The sequence below is a fragment of the Lepisosteus platostomus genome, chromosome 1, assembly GCF_059453375.1.
Source record: "Lepisosteus platostomus isolate fLepPlt1 chromosome 1, fLepPlt1.hap1, whole genome shotgun sequence".
Lineage (NCBI taxonomy): Eukaryota > Metazoa > Chordata > Actinopteri > Semionotiformes > Lepisosteidae > Lepisosteus > Lepisosteus platostomus.
Window position 1 is genome coordinate 61,052,637 of NC_142611.1, and position 25,743 is coordinate 61,078,379.

The window sequence follows — 25,743 nt, forward strand, 5'->3', positions numbered from 1 at the left end:
TTTTACATTTTACATTTATTTTAATGCTAAAAATGACAGGTACTTTTGAAAGATCCTTCCTGATTCAGTTGTATACATTATCTTTTCTTAATGACCTCAAGGGCTGATTGGAAGAAAAATATTTAAGCAAGCCCAGAAGACACTAATGTTGTAAAATGTTACTCTGTACTCTCATGTCAAAATTAAATGAAGCATCTCAGAAACTCATAGTGACATTTATGGTTTCTTGGGATCAGACCATTTTACAACTGATGACCAATTTTAAAACATAAGGTTTTAAAAACTGTTTAATGTTTTGTTGCCTCATATCTGGATCTTTACAGTGGCTTTTTACTTTAAGTTATCAGTGGGATGTTGTCCGTCATGTAATATGTACCTTTGTATTCCAGAATGGATATCTGACTTCCCTTTCATAACGACCTACAGATATTTTCTTTTCACTTTAGCCTCCCATGGAATGTATAACTGTACTGGTGCATATACGTACAGTAAGTCAGCTATCATAATATTAATTATGATATGCGAGAGGGTAGACAGTCAAGAGAAAATTTAGATTCCTGTCTGCACGACATGCCTCAGAATGAATGTTTAGTATCCAGTAAGCAGCTTAACTGCTTGGCATAATAGTTAAGGACTTGAAGAAATTATTCAGGACCTCAAGGGGTGCTTAGGCTGTTGTTTGATTTTATTGTTATCCATGATTTTCCTAATTTCCTGCACTGTAAAAAAGATCACTGTGTTTTGAATCTTTCAGCTCTGCATTGGTGGATCTAGGATAACAGACACACCTATTTAAAAACAAAATCTTATTACAACTTGCCCAGAGGGCTGTCACAGATATGATAATATAATATCATAATACACATTAATTAGAACCAACCCAACTGTTTTTATAGAGTGTCTATTTAAATTACTACTGTAGGTAAATATTAAAACATAGAGAAACAAAACTTTGGGCACAACCAGCACGTTAACGTTTTTTGGATTGCTTCTATTTAGATTCAATTTTCAATATGATTTTTTACAAAAAAAACTCGAACCTTTGAAAAATAACTTTAAGTTTAAATTAAAAAATAACCCATGTGGAATTTTTTTCTTGACGTGCCTATTGAAATGGTTCAGCATTAAAATAACGTTTATCTTAGATACGATATCTGAATTTTACCCACAGTACAGTTAAAAACTGTCCTATTAAAGCATTACATTTAAGGATACTCTAAGTTTAGACTGTAACTTACTCTTTTACAGGGATCATATACTAGAAACCCTTGCAGTTTCTCATGCTTGTCTGTCAAGTCACGAGAGACCTCAGGAGGCACATACTCAGCACAATAAACTTTCCCATTTTCATGGGCAAATGGTCTGTCACCCATCATCAAGGTTAGAATCAATAGCCCCAGGGACAGATGGAAAGGCAACACAAAATGAAGTATGTAATATATTGCTGTGATGAACAGAAGCCTAAACTCTTTGCAGCATGTATTTATATTATAGCATCCATCAAAATGAGCTGTGTAAAAGCTGTCAAATATTAACAGTTTTTAGATTGGCACTATTGTCTGTCAACTACACCAGTTCTAATTCCATTATACCAAGTGTGGCACCAATGAACAAACTATTTTTTAGTAGTTAATGATTGATCAGCTCTATCAAGGTTGATTTCACATTACGTTATGAAAGTGTGTGAAAAATCAATGTGGTGACTTTCTAAAATATGAACATTTTTTATTCATATCTGTGACAAAATTTAATTAAACCTATCAGTCACCAAAGACATTTTGCTTAGTGCAATGCTAGCTAAAGCAAATTGAATCTTTTGAGTGGGTAGAATTAATTATTCATGGAAATTAAACACTTATCATTCATGATGACAAACAGCGTTGCTGTAGGCTGAATGTTCAGCAGGACCCTACGGCTTTTATTTCAAATTCACATTGAGCCAAAAACAAATATACATTAACCACCTCTGAATACATTTATAGAACCCAGTAATTAGCACCTAAATCATTAATTATATTAAATGTAAAACATCTCGCAATCTTTTAATAACATAAAAGTTGGAGTAAAGCAATCAGTTTGGTATATTTCCTAGCTTGGCATTATTTGAATTGAGATTTATGGAATAAGAACACATTTGGTTGTGTTATTAAGTCGTACTTAAAATAGTGAGCAGGTGTTCTAAAGCATTAATTTTTCTTTGCTAATTGTTCTCCAAGAGACTAAAAATGTTCTAATTTTGCATAACCCTAACTATTGTCATTTCTAGCACAGAGCAATATCATATTATACTGCTAATAGCACCTCATTTTATTATTCTTTATCTGTGATGTTGGGATACATATTACTATACTTGATAAGCTAATTTCTCAGCAAATAGCTGATAATCACTTCCTCTGAAGTTGTACAAAACATTTTAAAAAAATTTCTAATACTATTATTCTAATACTTTTCTGAAGATGATGCATTTAGAGACTCAATGATTATGTGGAGGTTTTTCTTTCTACAGTATTGTCATAATTTTTTTTTCTCATATTCCTTGTTCAGTGATAGATTTAATGATATATGTTATATAATAATGTTATATGTTCTTTACAAGAAACATTAGAATGTTGAGGAGATTTCTGCATAGATCCAGGTAATATGTTGTGGTTGGTCATCTCAAAGGCTGAGCCTTACCAGCATTTTATTGGTTGCCTATGTACACTATGCCAAATAGACATGTTGCCAAACTGAGTGGAGTCTGTGCCTTTTTTTAGCTTGGTAAGTTTAGATTCCTCTGCCTGAATTGTCTACCCTTATGAAAGATCTCTTTCTGACAGTATGCCTCAGAGATCTTTGCACATTAAAAGGCATCGTTTCAAATGAACGTAAAATTGATTCATGATTTATTCAACAAACAAAAACTTTTTAACAAACAGGACAAGACAAAAACTTTCATTTGAACTCTAACCAGACGTCTTCAAAAATATAGCAGGGCAGCTAAGCTTCTTACCAGCTCCAAAACAAAAGTCTGAGACAAAATAACTCACATTAAAAGCCCACAGGCTCATCAATTAGACACCTCCTTGTTTCCTTCCTTATCACAGAGTGGCAGAGTGGAAGCATCAGCTTCCTGGACTTAAACATCACCTGACCAGTTGTCTTCCACAAATAAGACAGGCGGCTAAGGACAGTATTGCCTTCTTGGATTGGATTTTAAGATAAGAGTCTCAACATTTTATAAACCTACACCTATCTCACACTGTCATTTCAGAGGGAATGGGGTATCACCCAATAGTCACCGTTTCTAAAGAGAAAAAATAAAACTTTATTTGGGGCAATAATGATTGCTTTTTGGGTTATGAAGGTAACTTGCAAATTATTATGCTTATGCAGGCCTCTTTCAAGTGCCCCATAATAATCTCTTTTCCACTCAAAAATTGTTTGCACAGTAAAATTAAGTAAAGCTTAGAACATCAAATATAATAAGATTTGTATCCCAACTTTCTGCCACCAGCAATCAAAGACCAAATTTCAAGAATTTAAATTTTTACTTGGTTATTCTGGTACATGTATATAGTATTGTGAGCTTCAGTGTGGGATACTGTATGCTGTATGCACTGTTTGAGAAGAACTATTAATGCTCCAAAGAACTGTACCAACTAGTATGGAAAACATTAACTTTACCTTGGATGCTTATTTTTATAATGGGATTTCCGCTTTATTTTAAGAAACCAGCTTGTTAAGAATATATGCTAACCTTATTAAACAATTCTGGAGTAGATTTTTAAGCAATGCATCTCCACAGATAGGGATTAAGAAGGTAAAAGGCACTAGATAATTGAACTACATTTTATAGAATAACCCACAGGTTTTCTGTTTGAGATATACAGCCTGTGAAAATTAAAGCTGAATTATTTGATGACATTTTTTTTTATTTCCCAATGCACACATACTGTACACATATTTATATAAAACCAGACATCTCTCTGTTGGGTTTTTCAAAGATGTTTTAGGGTTTTTAATAGTAACAGTTTGCTTTATTTCTGAATAAAAAGCTTAAATTGGTCCATTTAAGGCAAACTTAGAATGTTTTGTCATTGCCAACATATCTCTACTTTACACCACCCAGTGCAAGTGATTTCAAAAATTTGTTTTTTATTTTCCCAGGTGTATTGTATTGTCATTTTCTTCCTTGTTTACCATATTTTGCATATCTGTTATTTTTCTGTCATTCATTTTGGCATGCTTCAGTTTGATGTTTATACATACAATATATTAGAAAATACAGAACTTTAAAAGATTGCTTTGTTTGATCCAAATATGAATCTAGTAATATCCATTAAAGAAGGGACTTTCAATAATTTTCCTTTTTACTTTATTCATATTGTTTGAATACAAAAAACACAGCCCTGAATCATTATATTTTTTTCAAATCAGAAGAAATATGTCTTTGTAGACTTTGTAGAGCTTGATGTGCTCTGTTACATCAGTGCAAAAGAGAGATAATTATTAAATTGAACACTTTTATCTTTTGAATACTTTGCTTGTGTTTTAATTTATGGCATTTGTAAGCAGAGAATCTGCTAAACATTGCATGAAACAAAGCTGAGCTTCACTGATTTTGTATAACTAAATAACATTCATTTTACAATTACTCACTTTCATGCAAGTCCATTTAAAAATAATATAATAATACAAATATGCCAATGTATTTCAGCAACATATTAAAGTTGCCTTTTCTATGTTTGTTTTTTACGTAGATGGATTTTCAGCTCCTTCTTTTCATTAAGATCACCTTTTGTAGTCCATCATGGTGACTGATTTATCAGAATATAGACAATGACACTATCATTAGAGTAAATGCATGAGATGAACTTCTGTGCTGGCAGTTGTTGAAAGGATTACTAGCAACTGTATTTCTGAAGACTGCTTTTAGGTCCCATGTGTGGGGTACAGTATTTATTTTGTCCTATCAATTATGTTCATGTGTTTTGGAAATTCTCTGGAACAAAAGCAGAAAATATTACAGTATAACATATTATACAGGCACATTGAAAAGCACACTGAGGCATGCTTAAAAGAAGATAATACCCAATAATATCTTACAAAATACTAGGTTCATTGAGTGTTTAATAAACATAAAAGATATATAATTGACACACAAGCAGAGAATAAACAAATATTGTTTATTATGTATTCAAATAATAGTGACTCATAGAGTACATCCAGGAAACCTATATGTATTTACTGTATTAATTTCTTGTGCCTTTTGTTCATTCAAATCTGCTTAAACCAAGCAATATTTTGAGAATTTGAATGAAAAGGTTTTTTTGCTGATTATTATTAGGGATGGCATTACGGTCAGCATTTTTACCTTTTCGAGATTCTTGGTTCAAGCATCTTAAGCACTTGGACTGTTTAATCATTAGATAACAATTTTAGAAAAGATTCTCAAGTCAAGCACAGTCTGTTTAAAAATGATTCATTTCATTAAAATGAAGATATTTCAATGGACATTTTATTAAAACATCATACTAATATATAAAACTAAATGTACTGTATCTTGGTGACCAACAAGCTTCTCTGTTTACTTGCACAACTCTTTCTCATATAGCAAAAAGGCAGAGATTTTATATAATATGGAAAACTGTGTAACTGACACACCTTAATCCAAATTTAGATTTCTAGGGCTAGATTATCCTCTTTTTAATGTTATGCATATACTTTAAAATAAAACAAAAACAATTTAAAACTAGTCTTTATTTTGTGACTGACTGAGAGAAGAAATACAAATAGAAACTAGATTCTTTCAGATTCAGGGTATGATCTATAAGTGTGGTCTATGGTATCGGATTACCCCAAATATCTTTTAAAAAGTCATTTCTTTAATACATGCAATGCAAATGTTTGAATGGGATTTGAATGGTTTTCTAAATTTGGCAAAAAATAAGGATAAACTTTACAAGGTAAAATAAATAAATCACTCAAAAAATCTGCTCAGGCACTTTTGCTGACTTTGCCTATACTTGTGGAATATCTAGATCTATACAGAACTGCAGATACTAGGTGTACTTCTGTATTTATACGTTACAATGCTTCTTCAGTTGCAGACAGTATTCAACAGAAACAAGTATCTGAAGTATTTCTCATTCTAAAGCTATTTCCCTGAATATTCAAAGAATGTGCTTTTCATCAAAATAACATTAATAACATGACAGCAAATGTTTATATTCTAATTTAAATAAAAATTCTAAAAGACTTTAATTAACCAAATTCTTTCAGACAATACTGTGTACTGTTTTAATCATTTTGAAAGTGATTAAACAAGTTATACAAGATTAAAATGTATAAGATAAATCAATATGTTGCTTCAAGGTTGAATCACTCTGTTATATATGCATTCAAAGCCATATTTGTACGATTTCAATGTCTCCATTATCAGTTCTCATACTATTACAAAATACACAAAAAATAAGGTTTTCAATATTGAATATCTCAATAAAAACATGTATAGCATTTTAGTCAATGTTTCTGACCATTGTCAATGAGAGATGTAATACAATGTATTTTGTATGAAGTTTATACACCATCTAAAAGCATAAGCACTCCACGGCCTGATTACGAAACAACAAAACATACGGTACTTACAGTATTCACTTATTCTATTCCTCTGTATGGGAACTAACCTTAAATTTCACAAAAAAAATTCAATTAATGCAAAGCATTACAGAAACATAAATTATAGGGAAATTGAATGAAATTATATTAATATACTGTATATATACTATGTACAATATAGTACTTGTTTATATAATTATGTTCTTTAAAATAGCATGCTGTATCTCCACATTTTGTTTAAAACAAATATACAAAAAATAGATGGCAAATCCCCTATGTACAGTTTATAGTTAATTCTAGCAAATGGTCCCTATATCTTATCTTTTATGTACTGTAATTGTACTTAAAGATAAGTGTGAGATAGTGTTGCTGTGAATGGTAAGAAAGTGTTTCCACATACTGTACAGTGTTACAGTGGAGTCATAAGTCAATGTGGGAGACAGAGCTATTATAGTGACATACAGTATCATGTTTTGCATTTGAAAATGGGCATGATTTAATGTAACATACAATATAATACAGTATTGACAAATTCAGATAGGCCTGCTATTTAATAATCTAAATGACAGTTGTGAATTTACAGTAAATAGGGACAGGAAAGGGGAATTAAGTGAACTAATTTATGGTTGGATCTCTTATAGGTTTGATCCTTGATTATCTTTCAATATACCTTTTTAAGTTTATCAACAGTTATGATAGTCAAGGATTATCTAATAAATTACCATACTCTCCTGTATTCCAATTTAGGTGGTGCTAAATGCAAGTAAGGATGCAGTTGAAAAAACGATATAATCCAAAAGAGAGTTCCTTACACCCATTAATGCTGTACTATTATAGTTTATGTCTCCTTAAAATTCTCAACCACAAGTTATTTTAATACTAATGTTAAACTACTAAATTGACTAAATTTAGAGTAAAAGTATGTACATTTTTTTTATGAAAGTAGTTTATACAGTAGTTGACACATTATGAAAGTAGAGGTTTATTCAATGCTGAAAAAAAAGAAAAGAGACACAGCGTTTCAGCTGTGGAGCCTGAAATAACACCTGAAGAGGGACCCACAGCTGAAACATTTTGTCTCTTTTCTTTTCAGCATGGAATAAACTTTAACTTGTTCCATTATAAAAGTATATGTGTAAAAAATTAAGTACAATGTTTTCTCCTCTATTTAGCAGAATGCAAAGTACAAAGAGAGGCACAGATAAGCAGACTCACAAACCTTAATATAAGTCAGATGCAAGTGAAGGAACACAATATTTCTAATAACTTAACTCTTCAGCTTATCTAAAGCAACATTAAATTGAACCTTCAACTACAGTTAATCACTGAATGTACAGTATTGACAAAGCAGAGAACTCCTGCATTGTCCAAACATCAGCACTCCACAAATTTTAGTCTTCAGAGCATTCTTGGGTATGTTCCCTTTACTCATAACACACAGTACCTTACATTGATCCTGCAGGGTGGTCATCCTGCCTGTAAGTACCTAAAACCTTTTGCATACCGTATATACTTGCATGTACATTATACTCCAATAATTAATCAAATTATTCATCTTTAGTTTAAACAAAAATAAATTAATTACAATTTTAATTAAAATACAAATGTTATTAATGAAGAATAAAAATAAAGCAAAAATATGCAATATTTTACCCCTGTTACACGTTTATCTCTATATTGAACCCACAGCAAAAGTAGTTAATAACTGAAGCTTTAAAAAAAACTTCCCTTATATCCCTAAGGTTTGTCTGCTGTGAAGAAACGAGCATCCCAGGTTTTCAGTTTATTTCACAAAATGAGAACTTTCAACAGAATGGACTGGGGAAGAGTTTCAGGTCTGCTGATATTGCTTATTGTAAGTGTGATACTTTTTTTACCTTTGAAGGTAAATAATATATTAAATTCTTGGGAAGATACTATATATGTAATGGTTTCAAAAGAATAAGATTTTGTTTCCTCAGAGACCCATTTTTTAGAATTTTTTCACTGGTTAGAAAATGCATTTTTTCTAAGAAACAATCTAAAAATTAGACCTGTAGATCAAATAGTGTTTATTTTCCATTAATCTCAGAAATGTCCTATGTGATTTTGTTTTCAGAATATTATTTATAATATTTATTAACTAAATTTCAGTGTTGCAATGATCAACTAATAACACTTGGTCAAAGAACAAGATGAAGTACTGTTTATTCAAACAAGTGTTGTTCCAGCATGAGTATTATTTGTTTGAGTAATACTGTATATGGTTTTAATCAAGTATAATTTTCACTTAGATACACCACAATATACTATATAAATAACTAGCTGTCTATTCATAATGGTCACAATCATGAATATGTCACGGATTCACTTACTGTAGCTTTAAGAATCACTTTTTGTAATTTATTTTGAAAAAAATGGTCATTTATATTAATACACCTCAGTGCCAAATAACATACTGTGCTTCTCACAGAAAGAATCTCATAAATTGAATCACCACAGAAGTTATGAATTCTACAGTCCTGAACTACGAGCACTGTCATATTTCCAGATGAATGGCACATGCTTTTTTCTATAAACTTAGAATGGTCACAGACTATAGTAAATGAGGAAATATTTGCATACAAAGCAACTGTCTTGTCATTATTCTCTATTGTCATCCACATCCACAAAGGAGACAATCTAAAGAGAATCTAATTCTGTTATTTTTTTAAACACAACAACAATCACCAATTGTTTAATTCCAATATTGTTGCTGGTTTAGATATTATAATTTCTATGCAATTGATTACATTATTTTTTGTAACATTACTTGGAAATAATCTAGAGAAAAACAACATAAAATGGTAATATATATATATAATATTTAGGTGGGTGGCTGCGTCAGCATGCATAGGCTGCAAAGGAACAAGTAATAAGTTTATTCAATGCTGAAAAAAAATAAGAAAGAAAACACATTTCGGCCGTGGAGCCTTCTTCAGGTGTAAGAAAGACAGGGCAGTAAGCAAAGCATATGCAATGTGACCACTGTTACTGCCCTGTCTTTCTTTCTTCTCTTTTCAGCCTGAAATAAACCTATTACTTGTTCATATGTAACAGTGGTCACGTTGCATATCAACCTACAAAACAAGCAGGAATGCCCGTGAGCTATATTGTGGTTAGGTTACTTAAGTGAGAATTGCCCTCAAGGTTAAGTTTTTAACACATGCTTTAAAATCTTTACTAGAGATCCTAATCTAGGGATCCCTAAACACTGAATGATCGTGCTTGAAGTTCATGTTTATTCCTACTGTATAGTCCATTTATATTTGGCATTACCAGTTCAAATATCTTTAATCCATTATCAGGAAACAACACAATTATGAGTAATGGATTACTGTATGTCCATTAACGATAAAATCTTTCACTGAGCACAGAAATTAATATTAATAAACAAGATATTGTTTCACATATCAAATATGATACACATTCCATAATTTCTTTTCCTATAATCTACATTTACAAATATATTAGATACTAGTACTTATGAATATTCTATACTAGGTATTGTTCTAAAATGTTTTGTTATAAAAACTATACTCCCCCTGCCAGTTAAACACTAATTCTGACCAGATTTAAATTGATCTAATTATATTTCAGTGTTGAAGACGACTGATAGTATTCCGTTTGTTAGTAGACTGTTCATTAGACAATTTAAAGACAGAGCTCTATTCTCAACTCTATGGAATTGGAAGCTAATTACTTTTCACTTTAGGTGACATATAAAAGCATTCCCCAATCAGTATTTTGATTCCATCCACCTTCAAAAAACTAAAAATGAATGATTTGAAATAGCTTGAAAAGACAATCTGTGGCACAGATGAGATTTATGCCATGTGTCCAGTCTTTGTACTAAAGTAATAATGACTATTATATAATATATCTTGATAGTCCCCAAAATCACCTCAACTTTTCAGTGCTTCCATGATAAAAGAAACAATCTGTATATATTTTAGCTTCATCCTCTAAGTTATCTACTCCTATTTTTCATCATCTCAAACCAATTATCCAAAATGATTTTAGAAATCTCTGTAAGAACACCTACAGTATATACAGTACAGTACATACTCCTCAGAAAATCCCAGCATAAAAAACTAAATAATCAATCTACGAATCAAATCCTGTTCTTCCTAAATATAATCAATGTTGAACTAGGGCAAACTATACTAGTCAGTTGGAATGCTGTAGAGTCACTTTGAAAGATGCTCTTGCTGACTCACTTGAAATTATTTTCATCTACATGAGGATACAGTCAAGGTGCTCTTAAGGAACTGTGCATGGACATCTTCTCCAGTTGAAAAGCATACTATATGTCAACAGTCTGATAAAAAATGAAAATGATATAATGGTTTGGTCACATTGAAATAAAAGAAACAAATTACCCACTACTATACAGGTACAGCAACAAACACACAGTAGCGATGTACTGTATTGCCAGAGCAGGACACTGTATTAGAACAAAAATAAAACTCTTTAAAAGCCTAGAATGGATTTTGAATCAGCCTTAAACATGCCAATATTATTGTGCACTGAAAATCAACCTAGCTAAACAACCTACTCTAGTGTACAAACATTTTAAAACTGATGGATTAGGTGTTTTTCAATATACGAACAAAACAATATTAACATTACTCATGTATACCCTTAATTTACTAATTACTGTACTGTATGTTCTAACTTCCAGACTAGCTTAATTTACTGTGAACCAATAAAAAAAAACAATTTAAAGAAAATGAGGTACTGTATTTTTTTAGGAATGGACTTCTAGGAATAGTGGATGCTGAAGATAAACACACTAAACCGAGTGGAATGCTACTTGCTGGTGGACCTGATACAGTCAAGGTATGAAAAAAAAATGTTTGAATGGATTACCTTGTCAAAAACATCTCACTTTCATCAGGAATGGACGTTTATAAGAGAAATGCAACAACTGCAGTAAAAATGTTTTCTACAAAAACCTTTCTTGCTTGTAAAAATAAAAGCTGTCATATCTGACATGAAAGTGAAATACTCTAAGGAAGTTTCTTTTGGCTCAAATTTGTCTACATAGCCTGTCTGGTGAGAGCCTGAAGCACTGCTGTATCCTCAGGATCTTTTTTAAGTCATGTAAGATTGTATTTTTTGTGGCAAAATGTGAATTTCTTGTCCAATTTTCAATGTTGAGTTTTGTGTACTAAATTAGTGAACAACCTATCTTTTTAATTACAATGAAATTTCATCGCTTGACATTTAGAGATTTGCCAGCTGTACCCAAGACTTCAAAATGTAAGTGCAGAGAAAAGTGACCATTAATAACAAAATGGCATCATGGCTATTTTAGGAGAAAAGGTAATAAAGAAAAACAAGATTAAGATTTTTTTTTCATTTTCATTTTAGTGAGAGTAGCAGCAGGTCATGAGTTTTATGGGAGTACCCACTTGCTGGGTGAGAGATGGCTGAGACCCACGGAAACAGTGCACTGACAGTTTTCCTATATAACTTTTCTTGGAGAAATCTGCTTGATCACCCCCAAGCCGCAGGGTCTGAACTGCAATTGAAAGGAGGATTATATGGGTCAAGTAGATAACCCTAAAAGAAAAAGAATTAATGTGTTCATGTTTCTTCACAGCCAATATTTGCAGCATCAGAAACATATATAGCACAGATTTCTACAAACTCATGTCCCTGCTGCCTAAGTGTCACCCATGTTTATTGAAAATAGCTGGAAGGGAGTGATGCATTAAATATTCCATCTAATTTGCACACTAGCTTGTCTTAGTGGAAACCACATTTTTTAAACTTGCATGTAAAAAAGTCATGTAAAATTTAACTTGACCTTACATGTACTGTACCTTGACCCTAACTGCACCAGGGCAACAACCATACCGGTTCACTCTTTTTAAGTTAGGAGTGTTGTGTCAGCACCGGCCTCATGCAGACAAGTATTAAGTATGTGATCCTTTTATATACTTTGTCTCATTTCATTTAAATTAGAATTTGAACTTGAACTTTATTTCCATATGTAACCGGTACATGTACTGGTACAATGGAATTCTTACTTACAGAAAGTCTCTCGATTGTAAAAAAAAAAAACAAAGTGCAGACAGTGCATAAAGTAAACAGTCTGAATGTAAACAATGCAGATATGTAAACCATGACTGCAGATGTGCTATAAATAAATAAAATGAGGTAGATGGCGTAGGTGTAGTCCAAGTCTGTTCACCAGTCGCACCCCTTGTGGGTAGAAGCTATTGAGGAATCTGGTGGTACAGTAAGTGTCTGTATGCTCTTGTATTTCTTTCTTGAGGGCAGTGAATCTTCTGGGCCAGGTTCACCATTCTCTGCAATGCCTTCCTCTCTCTAGAAGAAGTGTTGCAGTACCACATGGTGATCCCGTTGATGAGGACGCTTTTGATGGTGCAGCAGTAGAAGTTCACCAACACAGGTACTGGCATCCTCCATTGCTTGAGGCACCTCAGGAAATAGATGCGCTGCAGAGCCTACTTCAAGATAGAGTCAGTGTTCACAGTCCAGGTTAGGTCGTTAGAAATACTAATTCCCAAAAACCTAAAGCTGGTGACTGTTTCCACTTCAGTCCCGTCAATGTTGAATGGACTGTGAGTGTGCAGCCTATGTCTCCAGAAGTCCATCATTAGCTCTTTTTTTTTACTCACATTCAAGTCCAGGTTATTACTGTGACACCACCTCAGCAGCTGTATTACTTCATCCCTGTAAGTGATCATCATCGTTGATCATGCCTATTATAGTATAGCGGTGTCATCTGCAAATTTAATGACGTAGTTGTTGCTGTGTCTTGCTGTGCAGTCGTAAGTGAATAGGGAGTACAACCTTGGATTCAGACAGCAGCTTTGTGGGGCGCTAGTGCTCAGGGTGAGCGGTGTTGATGTTTATTACCTATCCGCACCACCTGTGGTCTCTCCATTAGGAAGTCCAGCAGTTAGTTGCAGACAGAGTTGTACAGTCCTAGTCCCCTGAGCTTTGTCACAAGTTGGCTGGGTATGATGGAACTGAATGCTGAACTGTAGTCCACAAACAGCATTCTCACATATGAGTTCTTAGTGTTTAGATGTTCCAAGGCTGTATGTAGAGCTAGGGAGACAGCATCATGCACTGATCTGTTGTTCTGATAGGCGAATTGTAAGGGGTCCAGGGACTCTGTGATGGAGGAGTTGGTGTGTGATAACGCAAGCTTCTCCAGGCACTTCATGCATGCATTCAGCCAGGTTTCAGTGAAGGCATACACCAAGCATTCCCTCAGGTCCCTTTCCACGTTGATCCAACAGTGTAGCTTGTCAATCTTATTGTCCAGTGACTGAACATTTGCTAATAAGATAAATGGCAGCGAATGTCTGTGTGGACTCATTCGTAGATGTGCTAGTATGCTGCCTCGTCTCCAGTGGTGTCTGCCTTTCTGTTGTTGTTCCCCGCATCTCTGTTCAGTCTGGCAGTGTGTGAAAAATGTTGTTTGGTGACCCTAAGGAGTCTGTCCTCAAGTTTAAAAGTGTTTGTCTATCATAAGTAATGACAGCCATTAAACATCTGACACAAAACATAAACATTAGCATTTAAATAAGCATTAAAATAGGCACACAATGAATTCTGTAAAGAGTCAGCATCTTACCAGCTCCGGAAGATACCTTATTTGATTGAACTATTGGCAATATCAATATTCTGTGAGACAGTGTTGGTTGAAAATGGCACCATCTGATATACGTTTCTACACTTATCCCAGACTTGGTGCCAGTGGGGTCTGTTGCCAGTAGTAGCATTCATACCTCCCTCATATTAATACCTGTCATGGAGCATTCCTGACGTTGCCCCCCTGTAACTCACTAGGAACAATGCGCCAACAACATCATCTTATAGAGAACAATATTTTCTTCTTGTTTCCAAAAACTGCAATAATGCAGTTTCAAAGAAATCTCATGGTGTCTTTATGCTGTTAATGTTTTGTGTATAAGTGTCGCTGTGAAAGAAGTAGTTTTAAGGTGTAGTTCTAAAGAATTTCACCACATAACAAACACTGCAACTAATATCATCATCTCAGGTCCTAGTGAATCCTATTTCAATGTATTTTTCATCACATGTGTGTTTTTTGGCATACATCCATGCCCTTCTCAGTATTTAACTTTGCTTTTTGAGCATGATTTATGATGTCCAAAACAGGCATACTGGTACAGTATTTGTAGTTTCACTGGCTTAGAATCATACAATCCTCAAGATGAACATTGTCTGATAATTATGTCTACCAAAAACAGAACATAATGTATAGTTTAACAAATATGCTGTGACAAATCAAAATTGAAATCCTCAAAAAGCAATGAATCAAAAACAGGAAAGAAATCTTAGGAAAAACATTGTTTGGAATTTATCCAAGCATAAAGATAATGGAATCCCAGCTTTTCAAATGAAACTTTTAGATGCTGTATTTTTTCAAAATTTCTGTTTTGCATCAAAAACTGAAATAAAACCTCATCTGTATCCTAATACTTAATTAACTGACTAAATAACTCAATGTTTAAATGATTTTCTTCTAGACAAAGTTACAGTGCCTTGCAATAAAAGGCAAATCTGGGCCAGTGTGAATTAAAATTTAATTAGACATTGCTCATCTTCCATACAGTATGCCTTAAAGACACGTTTTTATTGCACAGAGTAGTATGTTTTTCAGTCAGAAAAATAATGTTTTTTTAAGGAAACAAAGAAACAGAAGATTTAAAAAACACTCAACTCTAAACTACTTTCTGAATGACCTGCAATGATTGTCATAGCTTAAGTGCAAGTCAAAAGTGTGCAGGTTGGCCACCTGACTGAAGATTAGAAAAATTCTTCTGGCTAGAAACAATTGCCATGGGGATCACAGCTTCCTTCTCAGTTCTGTTGATTTTGCTTAAGAGGTGAAGGTCACTGCCAACCACCTAATCCCTGAGAAACGGAGTGAAAATACTGCAAAGGTCTTGTACTGCCAAAAGACACACAAAGAATTGATAAACAGAAAAACGGTTGTTACTGGAAAGAGTAAACCTTTCATAAATAGACTTTAAATTGACAGAGGTTGATTACTAGTTTTTAACTTCAAAAACAGCTTATATATTTGAAGGCTGTTACATAAAGAATGATATAAATATAATTATATGAATATCCAGGGATTATTAAGATGATCACCACAAAGGCCAAATCCTAGAACTGAAGGCTTTATTATTTTGCATGAAGGCACCAAGATTAAAGTTTGATAGCTTCTCTAACATTTTACATATCATTATTAGTATTTCTGGTTTTGTCAGTGTGACTGACAATGATAATTAAGCAGAAAAATCTCCAACAAAAGTGACCAAATCTAAAAAAAAAAATAAGTAAGCAGAATTTTGACTTAAACTGTAATATGAAGTGCAGTTTGTCACAAGAATGAGCAAATGCATTTTCAAGGGTAGATTTAGATTTTTTTTTTTGCCTATACAGCTCTTTGCTTTAAATCTTAATTAACGTTTTCTATGTTGCCTCTACAATCTAATTAGGAGACAGCTATTCATTACAATCTGGATGTAAGTCTTTTTTACAAATCAATGGTGAAGAAAGACAATAGTCTATACTAGCCGTGTTTACTTCCAATTCGGAAAAAAACAACAACCGTATTTCGTTACCCTTCACTTAATCAAAATCATTAAAAAAAGATTACATCAAAACAACATATATTGGTTTAATTGTGTATAATCTCAAGCAAATCTTATGCAGATGCACACGAGTTTTGGAAAAGATGATTTATGATTATATATTGCATGTTCCAAAATGTAAACTACATTTTGAAACTTTTTTCAGAGCTGTAATTAATACAAATTATGTAGAGTCTCACACTGCATTTTAGTTTCAATTTACTGATTATTTGCTATGTGATACCTTCTGCTGTATCTGAAGTATTTCATTCCTATTCAATCTGAATGGTACGAAGCCTATAGTACAGTATATTAACACTTGAGCTTATTAATGCTGGCCCACTGCAACAGTAATGATTATTAAAGAGCCTTTCATAACATATATCAAGACATGTTACAATAAAAAGTGAAAACATTAGAAATGCACGAATATCCAATGAAATGCAAGGAATTAAAAATAAACATAAGATTTAAGATCAGATTTAAAAGTTTTGACTGACACACAGGATGGTTTAAAATGCGCTGTTCCGCACCCTTGAAAATTTGAACAAATAAATAATAATTTTGGAGTCTGAAACTAAGTCACTGAAAGTAAGCCAGAGTACAAAGAGATACTGTTGCAGCTAATTGATATAGCCAGGAATACAATACATTGAATCTGAATCCGAATTAAGTCTGAAATTCACATTTAGCAAATGCACAGAAACGAAAACAATTGTTGCTAATTCGTTTTGTTTTTAGGTACAATCTGAGCCGTTGAATTCTGAAAAGATTGCAACTAGTTAAGATGTTGTTAAGAACACTTTTCGTTGAACCAGCAAGAACTGCTTCACAGTAAGCAAGTCTTGAAAAGACAAATATTATACAGTACATGCTTTAGTGACTTTGCATCGACTGGGAGAGACATGAAGCACAAGCAATGCTGATTTTACAAAAAAGGGACAACTTCACCAAATTGTTAATAGAACGTCAAATGCAATACTTTTTTCATTGAAGATGAGACAAGATCTCAACAAGAGTTGAGTACTTTGACTGATAGCAACATCCTCAATACTCAAACTAAAGTTGACACAGTTGTGGATTTGATAAGTAAAGGCAATCAGCATACCTTTATATTGCACATTATGAAAATTATGTTCAGTGATTAATCTTTCAATATTCACTGTTAATAGACACTTAAGACTAAGTCTTCTGTAGAGTTCTTTCTTTGATAAGTGCTGGAACTGATAGAACAGGCTTCATTCACAGAGGCCAAAACTCTTTGTTTAAGGAATTTAGTTACAGTACATATAGTACAGTATTTAATAGCCAAAAAGGCCAATGTACTTAAACAAATGTTAAAAACCTCCAAGATTCGTTGTCTACAAAAAAACAGTGACTTCACAATTCCATGTCTAAGCAATTTAAGAATTAGCTAAAGAGGTGTGGAATTCAGAGATAGCACCACAATTTTCTAAATTCTCTGACTGATGACAGTCTATGGATATTAAAAATTAAACACAGAGAGCTTCCTTAAAAGCAAGTTTAAATTATGATGTTGTTATTCCCTCAAATCACTTATATTGATATCTCCTTTGTGAGTCCTTGTTTTTTCTGTTTATCAGTTTCTATTGATTGTGGTCTGCACTGCATTATGTAATATTTTGACTTTTCTTTTGCCTTTCCCTCATAGTAAACCCTTCCTTATGAAGGCTAATTATAGATAAATAATCATTATGTTTGATCTCTGTCTTTAAATATTTGGTATCTCACTCATCATATACCCATCTTTTTTCCACTGACAGGAAAGTGCAGACTTTTTCCATATTTTAACAGGACTCTCTTGTTTCCATTATATTAAGTTTTGAAACCGCTAAGCTCTATCTAGACAAATAACAAAATGTTACTCCCAATACATGAGGCCACAGTTTAATCAGAAATAGAAAGTCAATAAGGAACAGGACCTTGCTACAGTTTGCTTATATACATTTGCGTAAACCAAGGTTTTGCATAAAGATAGTTTTGTAATTTTGTAAGGGAGGATATTTTCTGTCATGGAACAATTGTTTAATATTAAGTCTCCTCAATTTTATCTGAATCTTTGGAACTGTTTATCTGCAAAGATTTTTCCACTGAAACTAGCAAGAATAATGACAATAATGCTGAACTCCTGAAGCAATAATGCAATAATGATCTCCTGCTAATTCTTTGTACAGTTTTAACATAACATCTGTGGATTTGGATTCTTTATTTTAACTACAGTATATATCTCAATATACTGTACCTTGCGAATGATATAAACTCCTTTCCAATGACGCCCAATTTATTTGGATTAAAAATTATGTACTGCATGCACATTTTTTATAGTGAATATTTATAAGCAAAATTAAAATCCTCAAATTAACAGCACTTTGATGAATTAAAGAAGGTAAATGTAAATATAATAACTCAATAATTAAAAAATTTTATTGCTTAAGTATTTTGGTAGCCATTATAACTGTAAGTCATTTTGCAAATTTTACAGCTGCAACTGCTATGCAAATTTGCTCTATCAAAATTGGGTTGGATTACTGATGTACAGCAATGATTTAACATCAGATTGAAGTCAGGTCCTTGACTAGCCCACTAAAAGACATGTATTTTCATTGTTTTGTTTGATACGTTAAACTTTTCTCTGTACATTCTTCCCGCAATTATTTACAAGGTACCCAATCGTTTTGATTAGAAGTAGCCCCATAACACAACTCTAACTCCAGCATTCTCGACAATAGAGATGGTGTTAACTGGGTGCTGTGTTAGGCTAGATATAATACTTTGCAATTTCTCACCACAAAACATTTTGTCACAGTATTACTTAACTGCTTTGATAATAACTCCATGTGGGATTTTACATGTTTTTCTTTCAGTTATGGCTTCTTTATTGTCACTCTGCCATAGAGGCCAACTTTGTAGAGTTTCTGTGATATTGTTAACTCGTACATTTTTTCCTCTCATTTCAGCCACTGAACTATAGCTTTTAGCCTCACAGTGGTATCCCTATGGAGTTTACTCTCTGCTGCTTAGTTTGGAGGAATAGCCTGATCTAGGCAGTGCTTGGTGGTACAATACACGTTTTGCTCCTGAGTGATTGACATCACCATGCTTAATGGGATTTTTATTAACTTTGATACAATCATACATTTCTCCTGAACTCTGACTTTCTACAACTTTATCCCTGAGTTGTACTGAAAGTTCCATGGTCTTCATGGCTAAATCTATCCATTTTCTAACTGCTTATTCCAATTCAGGATCGTGGGAGAGCATATCCCTGCAAGTAATGGGAAAAATGTAGGGTACACCATGAATCGGATGCCTATTTGTCACAGGCCAGACAGACACAAACACTTACACCAGAGCCAATTATTCCAGAAGCCATTTTACCTACTAGTATGTTTTTGGACTGGGGGAGGAAAGAAGAACACCCATAGGAATCCCACACAAAGACAGGACAATCTTTAGATAGCAGCCAAGGCCCCAGCACTGCACAGCATCAATGCTCATGGTTAAATCTTTGATTGAAAGCAGATGATGAAAGCTGCATCTTGTTGACTGGCTAAAGAATCCAATAGCTTGAGCCCAGTGAAGGCTTGAAGACAAACAAGAGCTAAACAGACAAGGTGCAGAAATGCAGAATGGGTTTGAGACAGACAGAGAATCTCTCCAGCAGGAGTCAGGCTGAATGTCCTTCTGAGATGCAGGTTAGTTATGCTGAGCATAGCCCCAGGAGGTGTTCGACTCCTCATGCAAATGCACCCATGATCCGAGGAGACTGAGTGCTGCAAGCTCTAGCCCGCCTAGGCTTAACAAATCCACAACCTGACTGAAGGACCATACAGTAGAGAGATAGGTGTATTTTTCTGAAATCAGGTGAACCACTATTAAACTTTAATGCCTGTAGGTATTCAATTCAAGTGCTGTCAGAGGGAGAGGAGTAGTGTACTAGTTTTTACATTTCAATTGTAGTTTAAGACACAATACATGCAGTATTTTTGCTGTACAGTAGGAGAAATCAATGAAGAAACAAGGAAAATTCAATTTTATTATACTTAATAATTACAGAGTCTGATTAATAGTATACCTAACATTTGAAGGAGCCCCTATTTCCTCTATTCTAATATTTAACAGAAGTAGCACATTGGGTATGATACACTGGCAGATAACTTAAATAATGTTAATGGATGTAGTCATTAATGATTTGTAAACTTAATTCAGAAAGAAACTTGAATTCTGTTTCTGAATGAATGAGTGCTCAGTATCAAGGTTTTTTCCTATGCTTTTACCCATAGTTCCACAGCTAACATGCAGTACATTGCAAAGGTTTTCAACTTATTTTATCCAGTTGTTTATAAGCATCTCCTGTCAAAATGTTGCTTCATATGGAAATTGCAGTGCATTTACAAAGCAAAATAAGTACAGTTTTATGACATTGTCTATCCCTTTGGTTATCTGTCATTTTGAACAGCAAATCAGTTAAGAATAATACATTAGTATGCAGTTTTTAAAGCCCACATACTATCAAACTGTCCCTACTTGTTATTCAGATAATATTTTGTCAAATACTTCCCTTGCTTTACAAACAAGTAGTATATCATACTATTATGTGTTAAAGTTGCAAAGACATGTGTGCTGATGAAGACAGCTGTCAGTTTCCACCTGCATCATTCCACTTTAGATAGTTTCCCAGTGTTCATTGTTCCCTTCAAAAGCAATAATACTTCAATTCAATTTTTGAAAAAAAAAACATACTGTCTAAATCTTCCCTAATACCATGATGTGGTGGATTGATATTTGTTTATACTATACTGTATTTACCATTGTGGTCAGTTTGTTCAACTGTGTTGCTTCATTTCATCCCAAAAGCAGACAATGAGAAAGGAACGGTGTGGACCTTATGTTCTATCTACTGTATGTACATACTGTACATTTATATGTAAACCGCACGTTTGCTTTGACTATATTTGATATTCATATTGTGCAGAGTGTCAGTCCACTATTAATAAAAATCACATGTTGACCCATTAAAACAAAGCATCAATGTAATAACTGTTTAGTTGAAGAATTCGCTGTTCTCACTATTTATAAAACCACAAAATGTCAACAAAGAATTCCGAGAATAAAGATCACTTACCAAATGCTGTGTAGAACTCTTCTATGGACAAGTGTTTATCAACATTCCGATCATCGTATTTCAAAAGATCAAACAAAGTGCATTCAGATACATCCTTGGCCAGTCCTTCCTGTTTGATTACCTGAAATACATTGTGTAAAATGTAACCAATGTATGATGTGAATGATCAAGACTATGGAAAACAGCTAAAATATTAAATTATAAAATAAAATGAGAATTAGATAAACAATGCTGGTATACAATAGAACTCTTAAAATGCCAAGAAAGGATGATGGAAATACTGTAGCTGAAGCTATACGTTTGCAAAGGATACCTCTAGGTAGGCATCAAGTGCACTGAAAGGGGTTTTTGATGATGATGAAGATGATGAAGAAGACCTAACTTGAATTAAATGTTTTCTGAGGAATAGTAATTGGGTTTATGCAAAATTATTTATTCTTCCTTTATTTTGCCAAAAATGTGAAAAAAAAGAAAAATATTTTCATGGGTGTCTGGAACAAGCTAACCATCCATGTTGAAAAAAACCTGAAACCATGTTATCTTTGCAAAAATAAATGGATGAGTTGCTTTCTACCAGCAATAAATGTGCTAGAAGGGCCAAACGGCCTCTTCCTGTTTACAGACTTTATGTTCTTATGAGGGTGGCATAGTGGTGAAGTGGTTAGCATTGCTGCACCTCACTGGCTGCTTGGTTTGAAGTCCAGGCCTGGGGTATTATCTGCATGGAGTTTGTACGTTCTCCTCATGTTTACGTGGGTATCCTTCGGGTTCTCTAGTTTCCTCTCCAGTCCAAAGACATTCCGATAAGTTAATTGGATTCTGGGAAAATTGACCGTGGTATATTTGTGTCTGTGCCCTGTAATGAACTGGCAATTCTTCCAGAACGTATCTAGCCCTGCACCTGTGGGTTTTGGGGATAGGCTTTGGCTCCTTGCAACCCTGACTTGGATGAATTGGTTAGAAAATGGATGGATGTTCCTATAAATGAAAGAAATGGCTGATATTTGAATTGTCATGTTCTGCTTTTTTTCGTATGCTTCCTTTTTTTTAGGACTGCATTAGACAGTATACCATTACATTTATACAGAATTAGATTTTAATTACAAATGATATTTCATCACACAGGATAAAAAATAGTTGTACTGTATCTTCAGAAGGCAGATGTATTTAAATGGGGGATTTGATGCTTAGACATTTGAATAAAAGATTGCAATGTGTGAAGGCTTTAATTCCTTTTGAGCTTTTGTTCCATCCGCAAGCCTGGACTAATGCACTTCCAATATCATGTCCTAAAATTACTGAAGTGTTCGTAAAGTCAGCTCCTTCCAGTGCATTTGCATTTTAGGCGTGCAGTAATGCAGTCTAAAATGGGTTTCTTATATGTATTAGGTAATCTATTCTGTCTAATTACAAAGAATGAAAAAAGGTGGATTAAATATTTTTAATACTTGATTGAACCTGTTTTTGCACATAATTATAAACAGTAGGTGAAATGAGAAAGGAGTTCTGTGCTACTTGATCTTCCTTTCCCATACTGTATGTACATTTAAGGTTTAAACAAAAGGCACATAAAGAAAAAAAGATGTATGAATGAATCCTTTTTGATAACTGCAATGTTAAAAGTCCACAAATAACTGGATGACATACTTGAAATGAGTACTTGCAATTGATGTTGTGGCAACAATGTAATTCTTGGCATTTCGTTGTATTGCTATCAACTTGAAGTTCTTTGCACTTACTTTCACTCACTGTTTATCAACCTTGTACGTCAGCCTTCCTATATCAACCTTCAATAGCAAAGTACAATAGCTCCTGCCAGCCTGTGTTCAAAAGATTCCTTTCTTTTTGGCAATGAAATACACAGTTCACTAGTCTTACAAAAGTGTTCTGACAGCAGATCTAGAATATTTTTTTCATGGAACATCTGGCATATGTGAGTTAGGATTAGTATTAGGATTAAGGTTTGGGCTTGTATTAGTGTCTGGGTAAGGGGTAGTGGTTGGTTTGGGAATATAGTTACTGTACAGTATGTAGCTCAAATAAGGCAGTTGTCCAATTAATTGCTGTGTCATACTGTACAATAACAGGGAGCTACAGTCAGCATATTAAAATATAAAGCTTTTGGTTCTAGCAGTGGACATGCGAACCCAACCTGCAACAAACACATACATAAATGTTGAGTTCAGCATCTTTAATAAATATTAAATCACAAGGATCAGCTTCTATTACTGTAAAATGAGAAGGACATGAACTTAGTCCCATTAACAACAAAACTCAATCATTCAAAGTGTGGGTATTTTCCAATGAAAAAATAACAAAGGTGTTATTTTCATCAGATGAGTGCAATGTATATTCTAATATGTAAGCATGTAATCTGTAGACTAAAGTGTTTGTAAAATGTCTAATGATTTTGCATTTATAAACATAATAAAATGCAATTTCTAAATTTTCATTATTAATGAAGCATTTTTTTCTCCACACCTGTGTAAGCTCATTGCTATCTACAAGTCCGTTGTTGTCTGAGTCAAAGTATTGGAACATCTGGTCTACCAACAGTCTCTTCAGGGACATTTTGTCTTCATTTTCCCCTTCATTGACCTGTCTGATGTACTTCTGGTTCTGCAGATCAAGCAGCTGATTTTTTAACTTTCCGTAGTCACTCATCTGACACTTGTCACCTGCAGAATGTGATGAAACAAACAAAAACAACAGACATAAAAAATGTTTGATACTTATGTTCATTGGAAAATCTGTGTATACTGTAAATTTATTTGTATTCAAACATCAAATCTTTAACACCATGAAGAAAAGCTGTGCTGATAAATGTTGCAGCAACCTGGAGCTTATACTGGAAGCATAGAGCGTAAGGTAGGACTGAGAGCGCATACATGTATGTTGTTTCACTCTGAATGGCCAACTGCTTATTTTAAGATTGAATTAGCCAAAATTGTTTATAGGAACTGAAAACTGCAGTATAGCCTTTGGCCAAAAAAACAATGGGTATATCATTCTATTTCCATCTAAACAAGATAACATTGCTAAATTGTGTAAAGTGAAGCACTTTTAAGCAATGTCAGGTAAGTTATGTTAACTTCGATAGTAATAACAAAAAGGTATTATGAGGAACAACTGCTTCTATACATTTTATAAAGGTTTAAATAGAACATTCTAATTTTATAATATAATTATATAATATTACAGAATCTATAGATACATCGGTTAAATCTATTTATAGTTAGTTTCTCTAAAATACTGCCATAGCCTTCAATAGTTCACTGCCATTGAAAGATCATTTTGTGATCTGTCATTTAGTATAGATACTGTACAGCTGCTTTTACAGTAGTCTTATCTCCTAAATACCAGTGATGTTAATTTATAAGATGAAAGGCATTCTATTGACATTTCTAATTACAGCTGCTTTGATAAGGATGGGAAAGTTGACAAGATAAAAGTGCAGTCAGTATTTAACAAAATTTCAAGAAACAATGAAAATTAAAATGTAGTTTACCCTGATTAATTTTAACACTCATTAAATGTCTTCTTTCATGATATACTGCCACAAGTACTTTTAAGTTAAATGAAGTTTAGCTTTAAATTTGATTTCTGGTCTTAGGCAAGACGTTTTTGTCCTGGGCTCTGATGAATTGCATAATATGTTGTGGGATACCAAAATATTCCAATTTCATGCTGGTAAAATTAAAGTGTAAAAGATATCAACAAAAGTAACACATCCTCTTACTCACCAAAGGCTACATATGTGATTACTCATTGGGGTCTCACACCCTTATCCAGAGTTATTTAAAAAGGCTTACATTAAAAGTACACAGAGCATTATGCATGCTAAAAGTCTAATTAAAATGATAAAATGATTTTCATCTAAAAACTACAAAATATAAATTACGTAAAATTTGTTGTAACAAATATAGGGGTTAAGAAAATTATTCAAAATCCGATGCCCACAGAGGCCTACATACAGATCGGGGAAATGTTCAGTTGACATCCCAGGGAGGGTTAGGGTTAGGATTCACACACTACTTGGGCAATTTAAAGAAATAATTATAATCCCAAAAGTTCAGAAATATGCCAAGAATATATGAGAATATACCTGAAGGTACAAGTGAGACAATGGGATTATTTCTGTATTTCTGCAAATGATGCAGACTTGTTGCTTGAAGTTGGCTTCACTCCCGGAATGTAAATGAAATGAGGAACTAGTTAAAGTCAAGAGAAATGATCTAAGATATAAGATGCTTATTCTGCATGTTTAGAATCACTCAGACATTTATACAGGAAAATTATGCTTATTTGTACATTTGAGAAATTTGTCAT

The 25,743-nt window shown here is 33.5% G+C and overlaps 1 protein-coding gene across 4 annotated transcripts in view; it reads right to left on the reverse strand.

The window, feature by feature from the left end:
* Positions 1-25,743, reverse strand: part of fstl5 (follistatin-like 5) — a 281,857-nt gene that overhangs the window by 101,902 nt on the left and 154,212 nt on the right. For all 4 annotated transcript variants that reach the window (XM_088633293.1, XM_088633292.1, XM_088633295.1 and 1 more), the window contains exons 5-6: positions 23,896-24,092; positions 21,415-21,535 (exon numbers count right to left, since the gene is read on the reverse strand). In XM_088633293.1, the coding sequence (XP_088489419.1) occupies positions 21,415-21,535; positions 23,896-24,092 (318 nt within the window). The remainder of the gene's footprint in view (positions 1-21,414; positions 21,536-23,895; positions 24,093-25,743) is intronic.